This window comes from Cornus florida, unplaced genomic scaffold (genome assembly GCF_030987335.1).
Source record: "Cornus florida cultivar Cherokee Brave unplaced genomic scaffold, ASM3098733v1 CherokeeBrave_3.0.0_Hap2_Chr06, whole genome shotgun sequence".
Classification (NCBI taxonomy): Eukaryota; Viridiplantae; Streptophyta; class Magnoliopsida; order Cornales; family Cornaceae; genus Cornus; species Cornus florida.
The window spans coordinates 89,845,006-89,858,981 of NW_026775576.1; the positions used below are offsets into that span (position 1 = coordinate 89,845,006).

At 35.4% G+C, this 13,976-nt stretch overlaps 1 protein-coding gene and 1 non-coding gene across 2 annotated transcripts; one reads left to right on the top strand and one right to left on the bottom strand.

The window, feature by feature from the left end:
- Window positions 1-565: 565 nt before the first annotated feature.
- On the top strand, window positions 566-3,525 carry LOC132315017 (GDSL esterase/lipase At4g10955-like). Its single transcript, XM_059813773.1, has 4 exons — window positions 566-622; window positions 1,738-1,846; window positions 2,237-3,208; window positions 3,309-3,525. Exons 2-4 carry the CDS (start codon window positions 1,785-1,787, stop codon window positions 3,346-3,348), a joined length of 1,074 nt encoding a protein of 357 aa, XP_059669756.1. The 5' UTR covers window positions 566-622; window positions 1,738-1,784; the 3' UTR covers window positions 3,349-3,525.
- Window positions 3,526-10,948: 7,423 nt separating this feature from the next.
- LOC132315481 (small nucleolar RNA SNORA72) lies at window positions 10,949-11,072 on the bottom strand. The gene has a single exon (XR_009483669.1). It is a non-coding gene; the product is annotated as a small nucleolar RNA SNORA72 (small nucleolar RNA).
- Between the last annotated feature and the right edge of the window lie 2,904 nt (window positions 11,073-13,976).

The window sequence follows — 13,976 nt, forward strand, 5'->3', positions numbered from 1 at the left end:
AAAATAAAAAAAAATTAATTTAAAATTTCAAATATATATTTTAATTTGAAGGATACTACAAACACAACAGTTTTTGAGAATAAGTACAAAATTTGCAAGGTTGGTGTGTAGCATGTATCTCGGGATAGTATTATATTCCAAGGCATTATTGGAACTAGGTTGTTGGGGGTATTTATGAAAAACTCCCAACATAAATGATTCGGAAAAGGGAAATGCTGACCGACTACCTAATAATTTTATTTAGTGAGTCGTGATACAGTGTCACGCGGCTAAGTGGCCTGGGATTATAACGTTAACGGTACCTTTTATAATAAATACCCACATGTCCCAAAAGTCTCATCCTTGCAAAAGACCAATTTGACTATTGCAACAACATTACATGACCAATGTCAATGTGATCGTCGGGGGCTAATTTGTTTCATTTTTCTCTAGGACAAAGAGACATGGCAATTTCTTGTAGGCTATGTATTAATTTCCACAAAATAATTAAATATTCAAAACTCCAAGAAATTGTCATTTGTTTTCTTTTAAATTAGGATGACATGTAAAAGATGTAAAAGATGGAAGACCAGAAAGAGTCAAGGCACCCATCCCAAACAACCATCAATTAACGCTTTCAAATGTAAGTTCTGATTCGGTACCTAATTTATTGCGATATTTATTTATATATAACATTCTTATGAACTGGAATTGCGTTTTGTTGTAGTATGAACTATTCCATGTATATAAATTTAGATTCTGATTTTCGTTTTTTTATATCATTTAACTAATGCCCAATTGCTTCTACCGATGATAACTGCATGCAATTTGTGTTCTTATAGTCTAAATTAAGATGTATGGTTTTATGATTAAATTTATTGTATGGATTTGTTGCTTTTCAATCTTTCTATATTTTGTGACTTAAGCATACCCTGGCAAAAGGATTTTTCTATGTTTAGGACTGTGCCGTATCGGTCCTAAACATAGAAAAATGGGCATGGGGGTTGACGAATTATGCATTCTTTAAGTGCAGAAAAGACCAGTGACCGGCTATTGGTGAAAGTTTGAGACTGTAATTATAACTAAAAGACATTGATAGTGTAAACAGACTGTAATTAAAACTAAAAGACATTGATTGTGTAAAAAGATTTGATGTCCTATGATTTAATACAACAGCAGAAGGGATGAACAAGATTCATATAGCTTGGGCATTTGGTTGGAGTAAGGTTGATTAGTTGATTTGAGGATGTAATTGATTCATTGATCAATTGCCTAAAGCTTCTTTTATGTTTAATAGGTTTAGATAGCTGGATACTTTAGAAATTCCATTTATGTATCACAGTGTATGCATATATTCCCATATGATTTAACTGCATGTACTGAGAAAAACATGTGGATGATTATAATCTAGCAATAGACAACACTGGTACTTAATTTCCTCATTGTTTAGTTTGACATGGCGATGCTTGGTTCCAAATTAACCCTTCGTGTAAAAATGAAAATATATATATGTAGTTGCTTAGATTAGTCAGTACTTAACCATTGGCACTCTTGCATTCGACTTTCAAGTAGGTCTCCCAGACATGAAAATAGGAGAGGACATATTGAAAAGAATCCAACTTTTTTTTTTCATTAAAACGTTTTATGCATCAACTTTTTGGATCATAATAATTATCAAAGCATGTGTGACATCATTTTCATTTATGTTTCTGGAGAATACACAATTCGCTTATTGGCTTTCAAATCTACCATGTACAGAGTTCTCATCGAGGACCTCAGGTGGAAGGCCAAAAAGGAATTCACTCATGGCATCTCCGAGGGAAATTTTCAGCCATTCAGGACCAGAGCATCTGACTGTTGTTAACTGGTAAGACCCTTTTTCAGCTATAGTTTGTTTGCTTAATCTCGAATGGTTTGACTTTCAAAGTTTGATTGGACAATTTTAAGTCCCACTGTGTACGTGAAGTTCTCCTATTGATTTGGATTGGGAGTTGGGACTGTGTGTTGTTGATGTTCTAGTCTGGTTTTCTGTACACCATTGGGTTTGATTTATTAACAAAAAGGGCAAAAGCTTAAAAGTGTATTTGTTTGTGTGGGAGTTTTATTTTTTCCGATAGAATAGAGAAATTGGAATGATTTTGTGGACGTAGCTAGTTTGGGTGAACCACATAAATAAGGTGTTCTTGTTTGTGTTAGAGCTATTCTTTTATAGATCAAGTGATTTGAGAAGGCATTTTTCTGTTATTTTCTTTTGCAGGAATGACCCAAATCACCGACGATCTGTTGCTGCTAGCTTGGTTCAGGGAGTGTACATTCTGGAACGTGATCGCCAGCAGAACCGCCAAGGGCCTCAAGCTCTTGCTCCTCCCTGGTGGGACTTTTTTCATTTTCAGTTAGTCCGTGAGCTAGTAGATAATGCTGACCTTATCTTTGGCGCAATTTATGAGTTCAAATTCCCAGCTCCCTACTGTTACGGTTTGGCCCCAAACCCCCCACGATATGTTATTGCCTTTCGAGGCACAATCAAGGAACCAGACACCTTGTTTCAGGATCTCAAGTCGAATCTCCAGTTCATGTGCAACAAACTACAACAGAGCCCCCGCTTTCAGCTTGCAACGCAAGAAGTTCAATATAGGGTTTCTGTAACTGGAGCTGCAAACATCTGGTTAGCTGGACATTCTTTGGGGTCAGCCATGGCACTGCTCGCTGGAAAGAACATGTTTAAGATGGGTTGTCCTATTGAAACATACCTTTTCAATTCACCATTCATTTCTGCTCCAATAGAGCAGTTGAAGATTAAACCGTTGAAGCATGGGATACGTTTTGCAAGCAGTGTCTTCGCGGCAGGAGTTGCTTTTGCTCTCAAGCGTCGTCAACAAAGGCATCAAGAAAATGACACTTTTGTTGCATTATCTGAATGGGTCCCTTACCTGTTTGCGAATTCTTCTGATCCTATCTGCTCAGAGTATATTGGCTATTTCAAACAGAGGAAGAAGATGTTGAATCTTGGTGTCGGAGTTATTGGAAGACTTGCAACACAGAATTCAGTAAGGAATTCAATAGGGAGTCTATTCTCAAGTGGGAATGATTCAGAACCACCACCACATCTTCTTCCTTCAGCAAATCTGACTGTAAATCCGAGCCCTTCTGAGGGTTTTAAACAAGACCATGGACTCCACCAATGGTGGAACCCAAATCTCTACCTGCAGTCCAACCTACACCAATTCAGGTAACTCTTTGATTCCTTTGGCGAATTTTTTTTTCTTATTGGTGAAAGTTTTGTTAGACACACGTACTGCTTAACCTGATGCATATTTCAATGACAGCAGTAACTCCTTTTGTCCTCAATTGCACAATGGGAATGGATAGACAGCAGAGAATGTGACTGCGATAAATCTATTGTTCAAGACTGTTTAATATGCTTTCTTCTTCTTCTTTTTTCAGAAATTTCTAGCAAATGTATTGATATAAAAGGAAATTATTGATTATATTATACAATGACCAGAACTTTAATCTTACCTAAGGGATAAGAATACTTCGTCTAGCCTTCTCCGTTACACTATTAGGTAATAAAGGCTTTGCTTTATTTTTCGGTGTTTGGTTATCGAAAAATATTTACAAAAAAAATATATATATATTAAAATTTAATAAAAATCCATAAGTTATTTTATATGTCCCGACCCAATGGACTCAACCTCAACCTCAACGTAGACCTTTGTCAAACACCTTCCTTCCCCAAGGATGCCCATTTGGTTCTTAATTTAGTCCTTCCAACCAAACAAAAAAAAAATGTGACATTCCATTCATCATTTCTATTATTCATTCTATCCAACTAAACAAAAGTGAGGGAAACACATTCATTCCCTAAAGATGCCCATTTGGTTCTTAATTTAGTGGTTAGTTTCAACCTAAGTCACATAAAGCGGGAGTGAAAGGGAGCGTGAAATCGACAAAATTAAGTCACAAATAGTGATAATGGGAGCGACAGCGCGTGTGAAACGTGAGAGTGAAAGTGCGCTTAGAACGCGAGAGTAACACTCATTGAGAAGACTTGTGTGGCTCAGGTTTTTGTTCGGCTCCTAAAAACCGTGGCCCTTTCTGTGATACCCCTAATTTCTAAAAGGATATAATTGGGATTTAATTAATTGTTTTTGGTGCATTTTAATTACTTAATTGATTATTTGTTTTATTTGCATTTAAATGTGATTATCTGGCTATGTGTTTAGTTGTAATTGTTTATTTATTTTAAATTACTTGTTTAATTGTTTTTATTTAATTTAAATATTTGATTCATTATGTTTTAATTGACGTGTCTTTGGTAGATTATATTTGGTAACTTTTATAATTTGTTTGTGTCGTAAGGTTTTATAGTTTTGCATAAGTAGGTCACCGACTTATATTAGGGTTTAATTAAAGCCTATAAATATCCGGTTATATCAGGCTTAAGATTGAGATGCCTATATATATTTTCTAATAGTCTGCTAGGGTTGAAAAACCCTACTCAGGCAATAGTCTGGAGAGGGAAAAACAGAGGCTCTGGAATAGTTTTAAGAAATAAACAGAGAGGGTCTTGAGAGTTTAATTAAGGGAGTTGCTTGTGGGTTGAGCCAAGAGACAACAGAGGAGGAGGGCAGTGAACAAAGGAGGAGAACTGTCATGGGCTTTGCCGAAACTTAGAGACGGTGGTTTAGGTTTCAAAACCGAAACCTAAAGGCAAGTTTCATTTTATCTTTTTCCTGTAAACTTGTGTTCTGTGCATACCTAGCTAGACTCCAGGGGTTTAAATACATGCTAAAATTGATTAATCATGCATGCTTAACTGGATTAAAACAGAGGGTATATGTTTTTAGTTGCAGATTTTTATTTTGAATGATTGTGGAAGTTTTGATGCATAATTGAAAGTTAGGTTTAATCCTTGCATGTTAAAACACTTGAAATAACTTAGTTTGGACGTATGGAGCTTAGGTTGAAGCTTAGAGGCCTTAACAATGGAGTTTTAGGGTTTACAAAGGCTGAACGGAGGAAGAAGACGGCTTCAGCACCAACTTAGCCGACTCAGTGGGAAACTGAGCCAACTAAGTTGGCAACTTAGCCGACTCAGTTGGGAACTGAGCCGACTAAGTTAGGAACTCAGTAGACTCAGTTGGAAACTGAGTCGACTAAGTTAGGAAATTAGCCTGCTCAGTTGTAACTTAGCTTACTCAGTTGGGATTTTTGGTTTTAAATGCCCAGTTTTGCGTATTATTGGTTCTTAGGCTGTGTTTGGACTGTACAGAGTTTTTATACTTTGTTTAAACTATTCTAAGTGATGTTTATGATGCTCATGGCTTGTAAAACAATGGGAAGACATCAATTCATAATTGGACTAAGGAAAGGAGGAAGGTGGATTTGAGGAAAAAAAAACATGTAGGTTGTGCACTGTTTATTTAATGAACTCATTTACTGGAACCTGAAAGTTAATCTATTTATGATTTGATACTATTTAATCATATTTAAACAAAGTTATAAGTATAGTGAATTACTTAAAATTAACTATGCTTGTTTTGGAATAAATTGGTATTTATTTGTCGTCGGGAGTTGTAGAAGCGTTAGTTACTAATTCTGTTTTAGTAAACTAAATGGACTAGTATGGAATTTCATATAATGTGCTCAAGTTATATTTTTTTGTGTATCATTATGTGATACTCTAGATTTATGTTTGAGGATGAAATAGACGTTATGAAATTTAAATGATAATTTGCATGCCGTTAAGGACTGAGGAGGATTTAATTGTTAGGTTTGTTCTAGTAGTTTAAATGAACCAATATGAAAGAATTGGTTGGAAATATTAATGTAATATGCTCAGTTTAAAATTCTGAATATTATTATGTCAGGCTATGGATATTAATTGATGAACTGCTAAAAATTTCTGTTCAGTCAATGATAGGGATATGGATGGTTTAAATTGCTTAATATGCTTTAGCAGTTTAAATGGAAGATATATCAATTGTAATCATATACTGGATGCATGATAAGATCTTAGCAATATCTGATTTCTATTATGTTGGTTTATGGATATACTTGATGTTACAATGAATATGCATCATTTGTGGATCATTTGCATTATATGTACCGGTATGGGACAGTGACATATCAGGGACGGATTAGATCGGAATGCTAAATCCTACCTATTCATACATACGGAATGGATTAACTAAAACAGTTAACTCCTACATGGATGCATGTCCTGTCAACTAAAACAGTTGAACAACATAACGAATGGTTGCTTTACTTTTCTGTATTAGGAAGGATTTAAATATATATTTATGGTGCTGTGATACGAGTTTGAGTCTCCTGATCATGGTTAGGGTGCGTATATTGCATTGGATGGAGAACTAGACCTAATGACGTTCCCTGGTAGGTCTAGGTGCATGACTACGCTACGTGCGTATTGCATGTTACCTTCTACTCAGGTGTGATGACTATAGGTTAGTGGGCATCCTATAGTGTGTATCTATATCTATATGAACTACCTTAACTATTGTTGAGCTATCTAGGATGTATCTGTGTATTGAGTTTATGTATGGATTGTTGTAGTATGGAACTTGCATGTAGGCCTAACCCACCTTATTTTTTAGGTGATCGTCAGTACCAGGCTTAGAGCTTGATCGTGGTGATACAGATACAGTCATTCACTCTTCCGACTACATAGGATGTCTTTCTTATTTTAGTTTTTGGTTTTTGGATTCTGTAAAGTTTTATCATTTGGGATTATTAGGGGTCCACTAGTTAGATTCCCGAGTTGTACGGATTGAAAAGTTTAAATATTATTAAAGTTTATCATTAAAGGTTTTACATTTAAATTTATGTTCTGCGTATTATTTTATTTTAAATTCTTTTGTACTCTTGCTTGTTTACGTATTAATTGTTTGGTATCCCTCGGATCTGTGCTCGGACTTGATCACCCGTGGCTCTAGAATCGAGGGGTATCACACTTTCCAAGTGTGAAAAGGAGGGTGAATTGCGGGTGTACCAGGAACTGCTGTCGTTTCAAAATGGATGTATCCGAATAATTATCCAGTAGAAGATTACAGGGATCAAGTGACTGTACGAAGGACTGGAATTACCACATTCGGAGATTCTAGCTTTTTGCCTTGAAAAAAGACTTCTGAACTACTTTATGGCTAGTGGGAAGAAGTGCGGTATTGAAAGTACAAGACTTCAAATTAAAGTGCTTGAAAGTAAGAAAGATAAATATTGGACTTAAAGTAAACATATTAAAGATGCATTACATGAATGTAAAGATACATAAAATTTAATTGAAAGATAAGGTGTTGTTGGTTATGTATGTTGAACAGGATTTGTACGTTAAGCCTAAGTGCTCTATTTATAGAGTTTCTTTGCAGCAGTTGGAAATGTGGCAATTTCAACAGCTTACACTTGGCCTTTCCTTGGCTGCCAAGTGTCCCATAATCTTTCAGCCTTCTCTCAATATTGTCAAGTGTAAAACAATATTTTCCCATGATTTACAACTGATAAATAGTGGTCTTGGCAGTTGTATACATGTTTGTAAGCCTTCTCCCACATTTTGGAACTGCCCAGATGGAAAGCCAGTAGTTGAGAACTTCCACCTGGAAAGTCCGGATCATACCATGTGTCCCATGTCTTCCTTAGTCTTCTTATAGTGTTGACACATGTAAGAAAATGTTCTCCCATGATCTAAAACTGATAAATAGTGGTCTTTGGCGGTTGAATGCATGTTTGTAAGCCTTTTCCCACGTTTTGGAACTGCCAAGATGGAAAAACAACAGTTCTAGCAGCAGTTGAGAACTTTCATCTGGAAGGTCCGGATCGTGCTATGTGTCCCACGTTCTCATCAGCTTTCTTTGGTAAATGCATCATGTTTTCAACCCACTTGTTGATTTTTAGCAACCTCCTCACCTAAATAAGGCAAGTGGTTGCCTTATTTTTGGAGTGACTCCTACAAATTAGGAGATATTATAGAAGTGGAAAAGTCATTCTTAATGACTAGGTCAAAGGTACACATGACTTTCCAGATGTTTGCCACATGTCCACTTAAAAAGTCATGTCTTTCCAACTGCAGGTCTTGTACCAAATGGCTTCATTTGATGAGGCTATATGTTGCTTCATGATTGCACCTTATTTGCATATCAGATTTTCAATTGGAATTTGTCACAACAACTTTTTCAACTAAAAAATATTTATGGTGTAAACAGTTTAAACTAAAATTGTAACCAAATATTAAAATGGATATATTTGAAATAGATGTTACTGAATTGATCAGTCTACATCTCACACTGATGGAGTGACCAGATTGCCAAAATAACATTGTAGGACTAGAGGTGTTCTTTTATTCAGCAATGTATAGCCCGTTGAACACAAAAAAAAAAAACAGATCATTCAATTGTAGCATTACTTTAGGACAATATCGATGAAGCCTATTCAACCAAATGACGTATTGATAAACTGTTTGGAGTATGTAAAAATGGTTTGTATGTGGCCGTTCTTGCCAATATGTTAATTTAGCCAATTTTAATCATATTGGCAAGAACGGCCACATACAAACCATTCTTACATACTTCAAACAGTTTATCAATACGTCATTTGGTTGAATAGGCTTCATCGATATTGTCCTAAAGTAATGCTACAATTGAACGATCGATTTTCTTTTTGTGTTCAACGGGCTATACATTGCTGAATAAAAGAACACCTATAGTCCTACAATATTATTTTGGCAATCTGGTCACTCCATCAATATGAGATGTAGACTGATCAATTCAGTAACATCTATTTCAAATATATCCATTTTAATATTTGGTTACAATTTCAGTTCAAACTGTTTACACCATAAATATTTTTTAGTTGAAAAAGTTGTCGTGACAAATTCCAATTGAAAATCTGATATGCAAATAAGGTGCAATCATAAAGCAACATATAGCCTCATCAAATGAAGCCATTTGGTACAAGACCTGTAGTTGGAAAGACATGACTTTTTAAGTGGACATGTGGCAAACATCTGGAAAGTCATGTGTACCTTTGACCTAGTCATTAAGAATGATAACTTTTCCACTCCTATAATACCTCCTAATTTGTAGGAGTTACTCCAAAAATAAGGCAACCACTTGCCTTATTTAGGTGAGGAGGTTGCTAAAAATCAACAAGTGGGTTGAAAACATGATGCATGTACCAAAGAAAGCTGATGAGAATGTGGGACACATGGCACGATCCGGACCTTCCAGATGAAAGTTCTCAACTGCTGCTAGAACTGTTGTCTTTCCATCTGGACAGTTCCAAAACGTGGGAAAAGGCTTACAAACATGCATTCAACCGCCAAAGACCACTATTTATCAGTTGTAGATCATGAGAGAACATGTTCTTACATGTGTCAACACTATAAGAAGACTAAGGAAGACATGGGACACGTGGTATGATCCGGACTTTCCAGGTGGAAGTTCTAAACTACTGCCTTTCCATCTGGGCAGTTCCAAAATGTGGGAGAAGGCTTACAAACATGTATGCAACTGCCAAGACCACTATTTATCAGTTGTAAATCATGGGAGAATATTGTTTTACACTTGACAATATTGAGAGAAGGCTGAAAGATTATGGGACACTTGGCAGCCAAGGAAAGGCCAAGTGTAAGCTGCTGAAATTGCCACATTTCCAACTGCTGCAAAGAAACTCTATAAATAGAGCACTTAGGCTTAATGTACAAATCCTGTTCAACATACACAACCAACAACACCTTATCTTTCAATTAAATTTTATGTATCTTTACATTCATGTAATGCATCTTTAATATGCTTACTTCAAGTCCAACACTTATCTTTCTTACTTTCAAGCAACTTAATTTGAAGTCTTGTACTTTCAATACTGCACTTCTTCCCACTAGCCATAGAGTAGTCCAGAAGTCTTTTATCAAGGCAAAAAGCTAGAATCTCCAAATGTGGTAATTCCTGTCCTTCGTACAGTCACTTGATCCCTGCAATCTTCTACTAGATAATCATTCGGATATATCCATTTTGAAACGACAGCAGTTCCTGGTACGCCCGTAATTCACCCTCCTTTTCACACTTGGAAAGTGTGATACCCCTCGATTTTAGAGCCACGGGTGATCAAGTCCGAGCACCGATCCGAGAGATACCAAACAATTAATGCGTAAACAAGCAAGAGTACAAAAAAAAATTAAAATAAAATAACACGCAGAACAGAAATCTAAATGTAAAACCCTTAATGATAAACTTTAATAATATTTAAACTTTTCAATCCGTACAACTCGGGAATCCAACTAGTGGACCTCTAATAATCCCAAATGATAAAACTTTACAGAATCCAAAAACCAAAAACTAAAATAAGAAAGACATCCTATGTAGTCGAAAGAGTGAATGACTGTATCTGCATCACCACGATCAAGCTCTAAGCCTGGTACTGACGATCACCTAAAAAATAAGGTGGGTCAGGCCTAGATGCAAGTTCCATACTACTACAATTCATACATAAACCCAATACACAGATACATCCTAGATAGCTCAACAATAGCTAAGGTAGTCCATATAGATATAGATACACACTATAGGATGCCCACTAACCTATAATCATCACACCTGAGTAGAAGGTAACATGCAATACGCACGTAGCGTAGTCATGCACCTAGACCTACCAGGGAACGTCATTAGGTCTAGTTCTCCATCCAATGCAATATACGTACCCTAACCGTGATCAGGAGACTCAAGCTCGTATCACAGCACCATAAGTATATATTTAAATCCTTCCTAATACAGAAAAGTAAAGCAACCATCCGTTATGTCGTTCAACTGTTTTAGTTGACAGGACATGCATCCATGTAGGAGTTAACTGTTTTAGTTAATCCATTCCGTATGTTTGAATATGTAGGATTTAGCATTGTGATCTAATCCGTTCCTGATATGTCACCGTCCACTACAAGAAAAACAGTTTTTTACCACGCCCTTTCTACCACGGTTTTAAAATAACCGTGGTAAAAAACACTTTTTACCACGGTTATAAAATAACCGTGGTAGAAAATTTATATTTTACCACGGTTATTTCAAAACCGTGGTAGAAAGTTTATTCTACCACGGTTATTTTAAAACCGTGGTAGTAATTATATTTTTTACCACGGTTATAAAAGCACCGTGGTAGAAAGTTAATTTATTTCACCACGATTTTCCATTAACCGTGGTAGAAAGTGAGGTTATTTCATTAAATTTTAGCGGGATAAGGTCGCGCCCTTTGTGCCGCTTTTTCTACCACGGTTAATGGAAAACCGTGGTAGTAATTCAATCTACCACGGTGGAGCACCGTGGTAGAAATTGAATATAGAAGGCGGGTTTTATTCCCGCTAGTTTCTTAAAGAAAAAATTAATCTTTTTTTTATATATATACATAAATATATATAGCCTCGCACGTACACAGACCACATAGTTTAGGGCAAATCATTTCAGCTTCTCCTCATAGTTTAGGACCACATAGTTTATTGGTTTTTGTCATTCTAGTTTACAATGCATCTCTTAGTTCTGGGCCAATCACCTATCTCTGTCTTTTTGTTTAGCAAATGTATCCCGACATTGTTATTGTCCTTAATTTGTTGAGATGAACCTTTTCCCACATAATTACTTTCCAAAGCTTCTATCCTTCTTTTCAAATGACAGAGAAATGAACATGTTCTTATCTTCATAATTAGTCATTAAGGATTTTCTTCCCCTTAAGAGAACTACCATAAGTCATATGCATAAAAGACAAACAGGCTAAGACCAGTCAAATTTCTAGAGACACCATTAATAGTTGACAGGTAAATGATATCTATTATATTTCAGAAGCAACTGGAATTGGAAACATTATTAGAATAACCATAATAAACATTGACGGCAGAAAGAGATGAAACATAAACATTAAGCACCTGTTTCCAAATAGCAGAGTTCCAATTCGTCATATTCACGTAATGAATCTTCATGAAGATGAGCCATCTCAAACATGAAAGCCAAGCTTTACTATAAATAGAGAAAAAAACACTAGATAACTCGGAATATTCTAGAAAGAAAATACTCTGAATAAGAATGTTATGTAATTATGAACACATGGCTGAGAGGACACGAGTTAATGTTAGTTGGCCGGCCACCACCTATGTTCAATGGGAGGCATATTCTTTCTTTTCTGTTGAAAACTTCTCCAGATGTGCTATATAATTCAACTAAGTTTACATGAGCAGGGGTCGTGAAAATCCACAATACAAATTTCTGAAAAAAAAAAAAAAAAAAAAAAAAAAAAAAAAAAAAAAAAAAAAAAACCACAATACTGAAGTAAGATATCTCCTTACAACCAAGCGTCCGTACATAACAATCTCTTAGTCACTATAAAGATAGTTTTACCACTGCAACTACCTTTAGAATGAAAAAGTTGCAAAAGTTCCAAATGAGCATGAAGCGTTGTTCACTGAGCTTGCGAATCTCATCTTCATAAAACTGAATACGCCTGTCAAGTGTGTTCCTGATGCATTCCACTATTTTGGATTCCAAGTCATCCCAGAAATTTGCTTCGGGTCCATGTATATCAAATTTGCAGCACCTGACTGAAAAAATATATATATATATATATATATATATATATATATAAATAAATAAATAAAATTTAGACCATCAGGGAGAACAAGGGGCTTTTGTAAGTACTCCTTTTATATTTTTCTTCAGTTTATTAAAATCTTTTAAAATCACCCTTGACCTTAACCTTATGAAATCATGTTAGTCAAAATATGATGCTTTTTGTACCAATCGTGGGCCAAAATGTTTTAGATGACTCAAACACAACACTGTTGAGATTCAGATCCAGGCCAAAGAGCCATTTCAATTTGAAAGGAATCTAGGCAGAACGAGGGAACTAGCAGAAATGCAAAGAAATATAAAGGGGTAATTACACCGGAAAGGAAAAGAAGAATAAGATAAAGATGATTATGATGATGATGATGATGATTGAAAGGACAATAACCATGAAGTGATGAAAATCAAGTTTTTGAAAATTGATTACCTTTTAAAATAATCATTTACGTAACTTAGTGACACTTACAATTTCCTATTTTTCTCTTACAAAATTTAAATGATGACACTCAGATCTTAATGAAGGTAGCTATTCTGAATTTCACAGGGGAAAAAGAAAAAGATAATTGTTCTGAAAGGAAAAGTATCTAGTGGATATATGATACGTGAACTAGATTATTCAAAAATTAAACTCAATCTATAATTAAGAAAAACAAAAGAAGCCATATAATTGGCAGCAGTAGGCTTACCTTTCCCTCTTCTTTGAACTGAAATCAACTTCAAGTTTTGCATATACTTTTTTGGCCAGCTTGGGGGCCTGATCATTGTGGGGTTGATCTTTAGACACAAATACAATATACCATTCCCGTTCATCATAACCAGATGTAGCAACCTACCTCAATAACCAAACCTCTCGCATCCACCCTACATATAGGAACAATTTCGACACGATGAAATTGCTTCTTGATCTGCAAAATAGTATATAATACGCATAAACTCTTTGCAGCTCAACATGCAAAAGGTTTCTTGAAATACTATCTAACTTGAAAGGAGGACACAACTAAATCTTTATCTAAACAATTATCAGTTGGTGGCCCCAATGCCAGTTACAGAGAGTCTAAAACAGCATCGCACAACCTGTCAAAGTTTAGCTATGTTGATCACTTAAAAATGTATGGATATAGAAGTATTAAGTATCACGAGTGTTAATACACCACAATGAGACTTAGATGAAATTATAAAAATGTTTTATTTTTATTTTTTTATTTATTGTTTTGTTTTCCTGATGTCCGTAGACGATGTGACCTCTGTCATGGCATCCTTTTGATTATCTACCACGAGAGAATAAATTATGGAAATATGAATATATATGATGTATTTAGTATTTTTTTATAGTACATTAATTCTGTGTGCATTCTTATATTCTTTGAGAGTTTAAGCGTGTAATAT

Excerpts from the sequence above, each read along its gene's own strand:
- LOC132315017 (XM_059813773.1), top strand. The coding sequence starts at position 1,785 with ATGGCATCTCCGAGGGAAATTTTCAGCCATTCAGGACCAGAGCATCTG. Across the intron at positions 1,847-2,236 it reads CATCTGACTGTTGTTAACTG|GAATGACCCAAATCACCGAC; the intron begins GTAAGACCCTTT and ends TTTCTTTTGCAG. Across the intron at positions 3,209-3,308 it reads TCCAACCTACACCAATTCAG|TAACTCCTTTTGTCCTCAAT; the intron begins GTAACTCTTTGA and ends CAATGACAGCAG.